The 14,837-nt window shown below is 38.4% G+C and overlaps 1 protein-coding gene across 1 annotated transcript; it reads left to right on the top strand.

Moving 5' to 3' along the window:
- The first annotated feature begins 12,606 nt into the window (after nt 1–12,606).
- On the top strand, nt 12,607–13,899 carry CCDC54 (coiled-coil domain containing 54). The gene is given in 2 exon segments (XM_047875800.1): nt 12,607–12,819; nt 12,821–13,899. Coding segments are annotated over 2 exon segments (987 nt in total). The 3' UTR covers nt 13,595–13,899.
- Nucleotides 13,900–14,837: the final 938 nt, after the last annotated feature.

The following is a 14,837-nucleotide window of genomic DNA, read 5'->3' as shown; positions in this document are numbered from 1 at the left end:
ACGTTTGTTTCACCTTCCGGACAGAGAGGAAAGAAAATTTTGAGGCTGTCTTGAAACATTTCCCTCTCTCTCCTTTTGTACCTCAAACTCAGTTTAGACTAGTCTGGCAGCATGAGCCACCTTCCAGCCCCCCCAGCCTCTGCCCTCTGTCCTGGGGTCAGTTGATTTCACAGGAGGAGATGCCAACAAGAGAACAAACTAGCAGCAGACTTCTGGCTTTCCCTCTTTCTTAAAGCAATATTAACAATTTTAAAAGGAAATTTCAGGGGCACCGGGGGGCTCAGGCAGTTAAGCGTCAGACTTCTGCTCAGGTCATGATCTCACAGTTCATGGGTTCTAGCCCTGAGTAAGGCTCGGTGCTGACAGTGCAAGCCTGCTTGGGATTCTCTCTCTCTCACTCTCTTTCTCTGCCCCTCCCCCTGCCTGCACTTTCTCTCTCAAAATAAATAAGCTTTAAAAAAATAAAAATGAAAAGAGAAATTTAGAGGATAGAAAGGGAAAAGATGAGATCACCCGTAACAGACTGACTTTTTTTTCCTTCTTTTTAAATAGCTCTGTCTTGAACAGCAAAATGCTGGGTTACTGAGTTCACTGATTCATAAAGAATACCCTTTCTATGACACAGCGCCTGGCACACCACAGGTGATTATTAAACATTTATCGAATGCTTATGATGGGCCAGGTACTCAATTGTTTCTCATACATATTTTCTCATTTAATGTATTCCCCTCAACAACTCTGTGAAGTACTACCATTCCTATATCAGAAATAAGGAAACAGGGGGCATAGAAAACTTCATGAAACTGTTTGAAACACCTACACCTGACAATTTCAGGTTACTCTTCACAAAGCTCTATTAAAAAATTGGGTCAATATGTTTTTTCTCAGGTTTGCAATGGAAGGAAGAAACAAACAAACAAAAATGTCCAGTCATATCTAAATTACAAATCCTGTACCTAAAATCAAAATTTCAAATGCATAGACTTCTCATCAAATACAATCCATTCTAAATAGGCTTTACCCTGGGCTTCTCCAAAAACAGTAAGCTCAGTAATGTCATCCAAATTTGTAATGACTAAAAATGAGCCTATTTCATTGGGTGTATGAGAAGGTGAATAAATTATGCTGTTTTTCCTCTCCCAATTTCCACAATTGAAATAGGCAGGAGAGCACAGCAAATAAGACATAAAAATATTACCCTTATGATGGATGTGGCATAAATGTGTGGCGAACATAGTCTTCCTAAAAGCCAGTATCAGAATTGGATTGATTCTCGCGGCTTCTGCCCCACCCCCACTCCCTGATATGGGTGGGGAGGGGCAAAGGGGAGCAGAATCTGCCATGGTTGGGCTCCTCCGCTCATGGCACGGAGAACAGAATGAAGAGCTCTCAGCAAGCAGGCAAACCCCAAAGACAAAGGAAAAGAGGATGTTGATGAGCAAAGCCTCCTCTGAGGGGATGGCAAGAAGACAGGAGTAACATGCTGATTATTTGATTATTGCCCCTCCTGGTGGAACCATGAAGTCTGAGAAAGGAGGTATCCACACACACACACACACAAACACACACACACACACACACACACACGATACATGCTATGTGACTGGGCTGTGATATGGTCCAAGCTCTTCATTTGGAACGTGTTGTGCTTCAGGCACTTCACTGTGTGATCATTTTATTCATAACAATCAGTAGGAATGAAAAATGAAATGACAGAGTCCTGCCGTGGGTAAAGTCGACGTTTTAAGAGGGGAACACTTGTCACTTGCATTAGATGTATAAGACAGACAAATATATGCATAGATATGCATATCTATGCTCACCAGTAGCTTGGGATTTAACGAACTAATAGCTAATGGTTAAATTACATCTGGGAACAAAGGAAAGCCACAAGCTGACTCACTCCGCTGCAGCAATGACTCTGCAGGTGGGGAGCCCACACGTTCAGGTAGGAAGAGGAGGGAGGAGGCCAGAAAAGCGTGGGGGTGAGGATGAAGCAGCTTCGTTGTTTGACAGTAACACCTCCTTTTAAAATGGTACCGAAAGAGGAGAGGGGAGAAGTCAAAATTGAAAATGACTTAGTTGTCCCACAAAGGCTTTCCTTCTCTCCTCCCGCTGTGGGGAATTAAGCGCAGTCGCAGTCCTTCGGTGAGGACTGCAAACCGGAGGGGGCACCGTGAGCCATCGCTGTGGGGGCCGTGGTTGTAGGAGTCCGATTCTGCAGTTTGGAATCCCCACTCCCCAGGGCTAGTCGTAAGGCCTATCAGAATTTCATCATGAAATACTGGATAGATCACTTCTGTTGTTTCTTAGTTCCTGACCTATCAAATTAAGTATTTAAATTTGCAGTTTTGGCCTCCCAGTAACTCCTAAAGTACTTGCAATGCTCCTCACTGATCACTAGAGATACCTGGACCGGCAGCTAGGCAGCTAATGTTTCCCCCTGTCACTTTGCATCAAAAGCAAAGTGGAACTCCAGCCCTGGGTTGATGCCACTGCTTTAACTGAAGCTCTTCACTTGAAATGAGGTGCAAAGCACTGTATCTATATAGATATATTTATATTTATAGAAAGCTTACACATATACGCAATATATATACATACACAGTGTGTGTGTGTGTGTGTGTGTGTGTGTGTGTGTGTGGGTGGGTGTGGGTGTGGCACAATGAAGAACAAAGTACATACAGCCCCTCACGTCATGGTGCATACAGGACCCTTCTTACTTTCATCTATCCAGATCTCACTCATTCTTTTTTCCTTTTTCTTTTTTCTTTCTTTCTTTTTTATTTTTATTTTTTAATGTTTATTTTTGACAAAGAGAGAGGCAGCATGAGCATGGCAGGGGCAGAGAGAGAGGGAGACACAGAATCCAAAGCAGGCTCCAGGCTCCGATCTGTCAGCACAGAGCCTGATGCAGGGCTTGAACCCGCAAACCGAGAGATCCTGACCTGAGCCGAAGTCAGACATTCAACCAACTGAGCCACCCAGGTGCCCCTTTATTTTTTAAATTTAAATCCAAGTTAGTTAACATATAGTGTAATATTGGTTTCAGGAGTAGAATTTAGTGATTCATCACTTATATACATCAGCCAGCGTTCATCCCAACAAGTGCCCTCCTTAATGCCCATCACCCATTTAGTCCATCCGCCCACCACCCAACACCCCTCCAGCAACCCTCAGTTTGTTATCTGTATTTAAGATTCTCTTTATGGTTTGTCTCCCTCTCTGTTTTTATCTTATTTTTGCTTCCCTTTCCCTATGTTCATCTGTTTTGTTTCTTAAATTCCACACATGAGCAGATCTCACTCATTTTTTTTTAACATTTATTTATTATTGAGAGACAGAGAGAGCTAGAGCATGAGCATGGGAGGCGTAGAGAGAGGGGGAGACACAGAATCTGAAGCAAGCTCCAGACTCCGAGCTGTCAGCACAGAGCCTGATGCGGGGCTCGAACTCACAAACTGTGAGATCATGACTCGAGCCAAAGTCAGAGGCTTAACCGACTGAACCACCCAGATCTCACTCATTCTTAAAGGTCCTCACTGGAACCATCCCCAAGCCACTGAATTGCACACACCTCTCCTTCCTTTGATCTCCAGATAATCAACTGTCTTTACTCTCTACACTCCACCTATTCCAAGTTCTTGAACCAAACCATCTAAAGGACCCAGGCCTCTCAGAAGCAAAACATCCATAAATAAATACTGGAACCTGAATGATCCTTCTTCTTGACTGTCAGTATTTCACCTGGTATAATTAACCTATAATTTATAGTCTCCATAAGTGCCTTCAGAGAGGAGAGAGATCTATGAACCACCAAAAATTATATGCAAAATTGTGTGTGTGTGTGCTGTTTCTGGAAGAAGCATGAAAAGCTTTCATGGAACTCCCAAAGGGATACTGAAGCCAAAAAAGTTAAGCTCCTCTGTTTTGCTAGGTGTTAAGCAATTATGTCACCTTTTCAGTCTTACAATGAGCCTGGGCATCCGTTTTACTTCAGCTCTAATTTCTAATAACATAAACATGTCATTTCCAGAAATATGTATTTTTTTAAGTGCTATTAAAAAATTTAAATGTTAAGTCCAATGGAGGTTATGATAAAGATTTTTACCTATTGTAATATGTAAATTGTCCGAGGGCTTATGCCAGCTTGCTATCATTTTACACTAGACCATGAAGGAGAAACTTATGCACCTAAATAGAATTAGTGGTAATTAATTCTTACTGGTTACCATGAGAATCATCACCAGTAGCCTAAAAATGACGCTGAAAATTATTGAAATATGTGTCTAACAGAACTGCCTTGTCACTCTCCATTTCTGTCATTTGATACCTAACATTGCATTAAGACCACCAGGAAAACACTTCAAATTTCCAGAAAAAGATGGACCAAAAAAGTCAAATTCTCAATCTTACAGCTAAACATTCCTAAATATCTTTTATGCTCTAGTTGGCTTTTGGTGTAACAGAATCAGCTGCAGCAGCTGTACACATTTGGGGAGGGGGCTTCAATAAATATTTAAAACAATGAATAAGTACTTGACCTCTTTGATCACAGCTGTAAAAACCTAGGTAGAGAAGAAGAGGGGAAAAAAAACCTTCGTTTTTTTATTGTCTTTTGAGCATTTTCTATTTTGTGTGTAATCAGATGCATACAGTTTTAAAAAGATGCATACAGGAGAAAAGATGCATACAGTTTTAAAAAGAGAGGAAAGATGCATACAGGAGAAAAGATGCATACAGTTTTAAAAAGAGAGGAAATGGGGCCCCTGGTGGCTCAGTCTGTTAAGCTAAACATCTGATTCTTGATTTCGGCTAGGTCATGATCTCACAGTTCGTGAGTTCAAAGCCCCTCATCGGGCTGTGTGCTGATGGCTCAGAACCTGGAGCCTGCTTCAGGGGAGACTCTGTGTCTCCCTCTCTTTCTGTTCCTCCTCCACTTGTGCTCTCTCTCTGTCTCTCTCTCTTTAAAAAATAAATAAAATTTAAAAAAAAAAAATTAAAGACAGAGGAAATGATTCTAAAATCAAACTTCCGAAGAAAAATACTGCAGAAACAGTGTATAATAATAGTAATAATAATAGTTCACAATTCTTAAATAAGAGGTGTTACATAAATTAAAAACTTGGATGTAACAAACACTTCCATGTAAATCCTTATGGCACTCCTTTCATATCAGCACATGACTGTCGCTGTTCTCCTTGCACAGATGAAATAGAATGAGAAGGAATATGCCCAAGATGGACAGAGAGCAGATGAAGGACAGAAGGAAAAGTAGAGCCAAGGGATAAATACACATTCACTTCACACAGAAATTGGTGCAAATTCCCTCAGAAACATAAAATGCCATAATAATAGATGTCTTGCAAGGTGAAAACTATTAAGGAAAGCCAGTGAAAATTTTCACATTACAATCTTAAAAACTTTAAACTAAGAATGAAGATAGCCCCTTAGATTTTGTAGTCCAAAGTACTATAAAACATCATTACAGTAAAAAACCCAAACACTGAAACAGATCTTAAAATTAAGGCTAGACTAACATATTAACATACCCAAATATGACAATGCAGTGAAATACACAGCATTCATAATTAGAAATGGAGAAAGTAACCTTCTTCAGTTTTTACACTTTATGACCTCTGGATTTGTTTACATTTTAAAATCCTCATTTCCTGTGTGATCACTAGGTAGTCCATATTAATTTGCAGTGTTCCCTAAATGAAGTACAGTGCAATTCAGGAATAAGATAGCAGGTTAATCCTTAGCTGCCCTCACCACATCATGGGTTCCAAAAAGATCTGCTACATGACAGAAGTTCAGTGAAAGAGGTGTTTAAATAGACTAACCCACTGAACTTATGCACTAATTCCATTAAAGAAAGGAGGTGAATGGTTAAGCAAAAACATTCCTCTTTCATTTTCTCTTCCTTTTTCCGGCCATTTATTTTTATGGCTACATCAATTGTGCACATCAGGACTTACAAAGCACAGTAAAAAGAGTGTCAGTCATAAGCATACAGAGAGCAGAGGTTTAAAGGTAATATCGGAGAAGTGAAACCAAAAGGTGAAGTTGAGAATTACAGACTCAGTGCAACCTTATATAATATATTATCAGGGAGAGCCAAGCATAACAGAAAGAACTGGAGGAAGATGACAGGGAGGAGAGATTACATAAAATACTAATGTGCCCCCAGGGTTCTGGAACTAAATGGTGAAGGGTATGTTAGATAAGCTAGAGAGAGTTCATTGTAAATTTGGAGTTCAGAGTATAAGATGACATGAATATAGAGATAAGTGCCTAAGTACCCAAGTCAATGACAAATGCATTTGTAGGCATTTTCACAGGAGCTTGGAGAATACACTGATTACCTCTGGTACCCCAGAGGCCTGAAAGAAATAATATGTAGTAGAGGGGGGAAGTATGCTGGGTACCTTAGTCACCTGTAGGATCAGTGTCATTAACAGCTGTCCTATTACCATCATTATGGGGCTCTCTCTCTTATTCATGCCATAGCGGTTTCCATGTTCATAATCATTTCCATCTATCTGATCTCAATTTACCTATCCTGCCATTTAACTCCTTCAGGTCTTTGAGGAAGCAACTATTAAATCCCTGTCCCAAAATTGCTAAAGTGATCCTTCAGGAACTGAGAAAAGTTATCATAGATCCCCTTTATGAGACAAGCAATGTGTTCTGTAGCCCCCAGTAGAAATAGGCTTGGGAGTGACCTAATGTACCTTGACAGTGTACCTTGACACGTACATTCACTCATTCACTGAATAAAGATCTACTGAGCACCAAACACATGTTAGGCTTTGTGACACCGAGGATACAGAGTTTAAAAAGTAAGTCTCTCTCCTCAAGGAGCTCATGGTCTGGGGGAGAGAGGGGCACACCAACAGTAACAATACAATATGTCAACCTCTGCTAGGTTGGGGACCCAGAACATGCCGGAGGGAGAGGGTAAGATGAAGGTAAGAGAGGTAAGATGGCAGGGAGAATCAGAGTCAGCAAGACAAGGAAAGTATTCCCTGGATGTCCCCTAAAGGATCAGCAGAAGTTTGCCTGGATGATAAATAGATGGAGGACATTCTAGAAAGAAACCACACAACTTCAGTTGTAATGAGAAAGTAAATTATTATTACCAAATATTATTTAAGGGAAATTATCATTCTATTATTTCTTCAGAGGTATTCATCTTATTCTTTTGGCAGCTAGTTTCCTACTCTAGCTTCTAGAGTATCATCGTGAACATTTACTGACACCACAGAGTGGAAGTGGCCCTCTTGCTCCAGGTTGTCCTACCAATGTCATTGAGCTTTCTTACTTCTTCAGCTGACAGTCTGGCATCACTGCCTCAAGATTCTGCCTGCCTTATAAACACTATGTCTTTGCTTTCCTCTCCATCCCTGCCTTGCTTAAGTGCAATGGCTTTAATGCCAATTTCATTCTCTTCCATTCCCAATGGCTAGAAAGGAAAGAGAAGTAGAATAAGAAGATGACTTCACTTTGGGGTCCTTCATAACAACTTGTGTAGCGCCAGATTTGAGCTCTCTAATGAACCCATTCTTATCCTCTTGGGTCAGCCACTCTGTTCACATTTGAAAGACCTTCTTGGTTTCTGTTCCATCAATCTGTCATCTTACTTGGCACATGACAGGTGATATGCAGGTGGAAAGGCTCAAATTCCTATATACTTTGCCCTCAAATTTTGTGGGGAAAGTATTTATTATCACCATCTCTAAAGGTACATGAATAAGGGTATGTGACTATAGGTGAAACATAAAGGTTACAAATCATGTCTAATTGTTGGCAGAAAGCTAGAATTCTACCCCATTTTTCCTACTTAAGAAAGCATATTAAAAACATGTCAATTAAGGTAATTTTATATTATATTTATATTATATAGACTCAGATAATCTTGACTCTACCATAATTAATTTATAGCTTACTTATTCAAAACCACCAGAATTTTAAATATTAATAATACCATCTATTATTAGAATCATCTCTCCAATGGTTATCCAATGCCAGTCTGCCTGACACTGTAGCTGGTTGTCTGAGATATACTAGGAGACAGAATGCTGGTTTGTCTGGTCTAGTTTGCTGCATTCTGGTATCCTTCTAATCCACATGCTTTATCTGCATGGTATACTTAATGGTGAATAGCACATGCTTGGTCATACAGATGGTGGAGTGGCCTCTTGATTTAATGAGCGAATGAAAGGTAGAGGAAGAGATTGAGAGAGAGAGCAGAGCCAAAGCTTAAAACTCTTAACCATTTCCTACTGTCATTTGAAAAAAGAAGAGTGAAAAGGAGGTGATTAGAGAGGGGAAGGAAAAGGATTTACAAACATTGAGCACTTTAATTCTCAAAACCAGTCTATGAAATAGGTGCTGTTACTATCCCATTGTGTATGCTTGTGACAGGCTGGTAACTTAACTAAGAGTACAGGTCTAGTAAATAGGACAGACTTGACCTCTAACCTTTCTGGTCCCAAATACCACTCCAGCAAAAGCCAGTCCCCTGGATGACATTTTTCCTTTGTAGGTGTCCACCACTTGGCTCCAGTCTACCAGACTTATTTTATTCCTAAATGTCTCCATATCTCTGGAAGGAACCAGAGAAAAGGAGTCAGCTCATTTCCCATTTTCATTCACTTTCTGACTGCTCTCACAACTTCACCCAAATCAATAGGCTTATGTCCTCTCCACTATAGCTTTTCACTGCTCAGTAAGACCCAATTGGCTGGAGGCTCCTTTCATTAATATTAATAAGTAAGTAATTAGAACCTCAAATGGATTTCTGTTTGTATCAAATCTACGAATTTTTTTATAAAAATAATCAGTAGGTATAATAAATATTTTTGGTTGAAAATTTTAGTCTATTGTTCTTTATTATAATTGTTAGACTATTATTACAATAAGTCAAGAAAAACCTGTAAATGTTCATTTTTTACTTACTTAAATTAGAGATAGTTCAATTTCTGGGGCGCCTGGGTGACTCAGTCAGGTGAGTGTCTGCCTTTGGCCCAGGTCACGATCCTGCGTTTTGTGGGTTTGAGCCCCACGTGGGGCTCTGTGCTGACCAGCTCAGAGACTGAAGCCTGCTTCAGATTCTGTGTCTCCCTCTCTCTCTGCCCCTCCCCCACTCTGTCTCTCAAAAATAAACATTAAAAAAAATTTTAAAGAGATAGTTCAATTTCTAAAGCCTTTACAAATTTCTGCTTCAAGTAGCTTTGATAATACAATACCAACTAAATCTTTAGTGTTTTCATACTGCTAAACAAATAAAAATTTAATCAAAATGTCTTCTATAAGTATGTAGTGCAATTTTTCTAAAAAAAGGAAATGTCCATCTCTTTCTGAGTTACAAATACATATGTTTATCATGATTATGTGGTGGCAGAGGTTCTAGACTCTAGAATTAAAATGTAAGGATTTAAAATTTGATGTTACCCATTTTTTAACAGAAAGGAAAATTACTTGATTTCTCTGAACTTCAGTTAAATAAACTAATATATAAAACAGTGTCTGGTATGCACCCAATAAGACTTGGCTGTTATTAACCTAGAGGGAGTATTTGCTACAAGCAATCCTTCTGAATTTAATTGGGAATTATTGTAAAGTAACAATATGTAATCTACAAATTTCCTCCAAATGTAATGAAATTTTAATACTAAATTTAACAGTGAGGATGATATAATAGTATACTCTGGAGATATTTAATTAAACATTCTTTGTTTCAATCTTGAAGCTTTCTTTTAGTATTCTGAGCCCAGGTTTTTGGTTGTTTTTTTTTTTCTTTCCACTCTCAAATATTTTCATTGGCCTTTTGAAAACTTCATAGGCACTAAGCAAGGAAGGTGTCTGTAGAGCTTGATGGATAGAATGGCCTTGGCCAAGGTAAATAGGACAGCTTTGAATCCTACCTTTTTGGGCTCCAAATACCATTTCTGTGACAGTCTGCTTCCAGGAGAACATTTTTCCTCAGCAAGAGTTTGGAAAGGTTTCTAGAAGTTTTAGTAAGGTTACTAAACAGGGATTCAAAGATAAGATGTAAAGCAATATCCCAGATACCACATGACGGCCAAAATTCCTAAATTACTTTTGCCTGAATTCAGAGTTTACAACAAAATCTAGGTCAAAGCTGGACTTGCAATTAGGCATAGATAGGAGAAAGAGGGATTTATTAAGAGGGTTAGAACTGAGACTGATCCAAGAAGGAATATCCTCTTTAGTAGAGTGGGACTGTACCATAGGAAAATGGTTGTCACGTCATTTTAATTCCAGAACATTATTCCTATGTGACCAAAGAATAAAATGAAGTTTTTACCTCAATATATAAAATATACAAAATATTTACTCTTTCAAAAGGTTTGGATTTCAAGAACCATTATTTAGAAAATCTATAAAGAGTAGTGTATAATGTTATTTTAAAATTCTAAGGAGTTCTCAAAGTGAGCCATACATAGGACTGACCATGCAAAAATATTTCGAAAGTAATATTAAAACACTTTTGCCTTTTTCATTGTGTTGACATTTGCATTTTGCAAATCACATTGCAAAAGCAATGGTGTGTAAAACTGTCAATGCCTTAGCACAAACCAAAGCAGCAGTCCTAAACTGTGCCAGTAGTGACTGTATTTTTTACCTCCACTCAATCAAAGAATACAAGAAAAAGTCCGTGTAACTCTAGAATGTCCTTGATGAAGCAGTAAAAAATTTAATTTTATTAAATCTCAACCCTTCAGTATATTTTTTTAGTATCATATGTGATGGTGTGATGTAATGGGAAGTACACATAAAGCACTTCTGCTGCTTACCAATGTATAATAGCTGTCTCCAGGGGTGCCTGGGTAGGGCAGGTGGTGAAGTATCTGACTCATGATCTTTGCTTAGATCATACTCTCACAGTTCGTGAGTTCAAGACCCACATCAGGCTCTTCGCTAATGGTGTGGTGCCTGCTTTGGATTCTGTTTCTCCTTTTCTCTTTCTCTCCCCCACTTGTGCTGGCTCTCTCTCTCTCTCTCTCTCTCTCTCTCTCTCTCTCAAAATCAAAAATAAACTTAAAAAAATAGTTGTCTCCAAGAAAAGTACTGATTTGAGTTACAAACTGAACTAGCTGTTTTTGTTTGTTTTTTTCATGGAACATCATTTTTACTTGAAAGAAAACCTGACAGCAAACTATAGTATTCATATTTGGGTATTTGGCAAGCATTTTTGCAAAAAAAAAAAAAAAGGCAGGGGAATATGTAGGGAGCCTATGACTTCAGGAAAAACAATCAATAAGTTTAATAAATTTCAAGCTTTTCAAGCTAGTATTAGAATTTTGGAAAGTCTTAACTGCCACTATGAGCTTGGCCTCTTCCCAATACTTAAAGACGTTGCTGGTGATATTGGTGATAATATTAATGAATATGATGTTTTGATATTATATAACAAAATTAGTTACCATTTGGAAGATCTGCATAATTCAGTAAGTCATTATTTTCCAAATAACAATGCATAACAATGTACACATACATTCACAATGGAAGACAGGCCAATGAATTTTAATGTACCAGTATTGCCATACACATGGCAACTAACTTCTAAACAACTATCATTTATCAAATTTTGGCAGAGTAGCAACGAATAAAATCTTCAATTATTTGAAAAGGCTATTAAAATACTTTCTCTTTGGGGCACCTGGGTGGCTTAGTCAGTTAAGCATCCGACTTCAGCTCAGGTCAGGATCTCATGGTCACTGAGTTCTAACCCACATCGGGCTCTGTGCTGACAGCTAGGAGCATGGAGCCTGCTTCAGATTCTGTGTCTCCCTCTCTCTCTGCTCCTTCCCCACTCGCTCTCGGTCTCTCAAAAATGAATAAATGTTAAAAAAAAATACTTTCTCTTTTCCACTTACATATCTCTGTGAGGACATATTTTCTTCATATCCTTCAACCAAAACAACATATCACAGCAGAAATAATGCAGAAGCAGTTATGAGAATCTAGGTGTCTTCCATTAACCCAGGAATTTAAAACATTTGCAAATATGTAAATAATGACATCCACTTCTTTTCTTTTGGAAAATATAATTATTTTTCATTAAAATGTGTCATTTCTTTTAAGATTTAATGAGTTTAACTGCTTTTTTATTTTAATAAGTTGACATCTTAAGTCTTCCTTAGTTTTAATTTCTAAGATGGAATATCATTTGACATAAGCTACATAAAAAAAGGCATTCCTCAATTCTTGCAAGTGAAAAGTGTCCTGTGACCAAAACTTTTGAGAATCACTGCCCTATGGTTAAATGTATTCTAAGCCAGTAACCATTGTGACATCAGCACCAGGTCAATGGTTACCAAATGAAAGATTCCATGCAGTTGACCATTACTTCACAGAGCTCTCCAGTTGGATAGCCCCATAAGAAGCTAACAACCTAAGAGTGCCTACTATTGCCCCTGCTGCTGTCCATAGGGCTTTCTATGATGTTACGAGGAAACAAATAGTACAACAAATAGTTGGACATCCAAAAAATAGTAAGAAAAAGGCCATTTCATTCTGATACTGCTTCTTTTGACTGTGGTCAGGTTTCCTACTCTGGTTTTATTATTAAAGATGTACAAACTTTAAACCAAAAGGGTAAAAGCTGCTGCTGGGCAGATGTGGACTTCAAATCTCTCCAAGATCCGACAAGCTCTTAAAAATTTTTACCATAAATGTAAGAACCACCCAGATTCAACTAGACATCCAACTATGACTTCCTATGATTGTGATCAAGATGACATGAGTACTGATGAAGAAATGAATCTTATAGTAATGCTCCAAGAATATTAAAACTGCCCAAATTGAACTCCTCAGTCAAATGACTGACATTCTCAGTGTGATATCCAAAATGCAGGAAAATACTGACTTTTATCAGAAGCAGATGGAGATACTGGAAACCAGAATGAATGTTAATGAAGACAAACAATGTACAGTAACTAAAGATATCTTCTCTACGAAGAAACACATTGATGCTTTAAAGAAGAAGGTAACAGAACTGGAAAGCCAGAATTGTTGCTCCAGCATACATTGTTTAGAAGTTCTGGAAGGAGAACTTCTGGGTAAAGAGATCATAGAACAACTTCACAAACTCATACAACCAGAAACTTTGAAGAACACATTGGCTTCTACACACGACAGAATCTCTTCAGCAGAACCAGAAAAAGTGCCCAGTTGTCCTGAGCCCACTGATCATCTTGAGAAGAAAACAATTTCCTCCAAAATTAAAACTCCGAAAAAAAGTAACGGCCAAAATGCATTAAGAAGCCTTAGAAAACCAAAGTCAAATATTTATATTTATCCAGACTTTAGTACATGGATCAAGCTAACTTTTGTCCATGAAGGAAAGTGGAGATTTTTCCTCAAAGCTACCAAGTTACAGGAATTCATCCAGGGGCTTCTTTCTAAGCCAACCATCCCTCCTGAGGAACCACAACTCATAACCCAGAGATATTGTCCCTTCACTGGGCCTATTGCGAGTTTGACGGCATTCTGTCTCTCTGTTTTCAACTACGTTCATTGTCTTTTTGGTTTCTCAAAAGAGGAAGTAACTCGACTATAGAGTCCTTTTCTGCTTTGTTTGGCACAAAATAAATGTAACTTGGTTGTTCCAAGCATTGACACATCTTTGCAGTGGTTGTGAACTCCTTGGCAGTTTGTTCACTGTAGGCTTACGGCCTATGAAGTTTTTACGTGTCTCAGGCAAGATATATCATCCCACTGGACAATTGTGATGCATTTTCTGTCAGTGTTCTTGTTTTCTCACAGGCAAGTCATGAGGACTCACCCAGTGCCTGTGTTATAGATCACTGGAAGGAAAGAATAAAGAAGTCAAGGGAATAAAGAGCACATTTGGTAGTCCCCACATCAGTTTTCTATGTCCTCTTGTCTTAGTGGCCTTTGTAGATAAGATCTGTAATACCAGAGACAGACTCCACTAACAAAATTTTAAACAGCATGCAATGGAAAAGATAGCCACTATCAAAGCTACTAAAGTTAGAATTATAAAAATAAAGGGCACTGAAAGAACAAGTTACTGCCAGGAAAATATTCATTGCAAAAATGGTATTTTTTTTTCTTTCAACTTCAGCTTTATCTCCATCAAACAAAGAGGGATGCTACTGGGTATTTTTTACATTTTCATGAAGTGAGACAAATACCATGTCTTGTAGTTTTGATACAGAGGAAAAGGGAACCACTAAAGAGGCATGTGTGAACCAAGTAAAATCTCAACACTATGCTATACAAATTCTTATATGACAACGTCTTCTTTTTTATGAGTCATATACTACATATCCAGGGTGGGCTTCATTTTTAGATACAATAGGTTATTGCGATCCTGATGTAATTTTTCTAAATATCATGCAGAATAGCTGCAAAAAAGTGTTTCCCTCACCACTTAACTCAGTAAATGAAATCTGCTGTCAATAGAGAGTCCTGTGCTGTTAAACTACAAATATTCTTGGTAAGTGTGCTACTTTAAATTATTCTCAGCTAAGAACTTGAAAGGAGGGTTCTGGCAGTTAGTTAAGAACAACTCAGTTTCAAATGAGGAAAAAGAAGCTAAGGTTGGGTATAGAGGAAACTAAGGGAGAAGGAGGATAAGAAGACAGTACTGTCTGGTGCCCGCCTGGTAGTAATTATACATTATAACTTCTTTCACTTCCCAATGCATTTTATTTGATCTTTCTTTACTAATTTATGATAAGATGTATATACAAAATAACTTTTAAAATCTGTCAATGTGGGGCGCCTGGGTGGCTCAGTCGTTTAAGCATCCGACTTTGGCTCAGGTCATGATCTCA

Source organism: Prionailurus viverrinus, chromosome C2 (assembly GCF_022837055.1).
Source record: "Prionailurus viverrinus isolate Anna chromosome C2, UM_Priviv_1.0, whole genome shotgun sequence".
Lineage (NCBI taxonomy): Eukaryota > Metazoa > Chordata > Mammalia > Carnivora > Felidae > Prionailurus > Prionailurus viverrinus.
The sequence above is the reverse complement of the archived record's forward strand: the minus strand, read 5'-3'. Positions and strand labels throughout refer to the sequence as shown.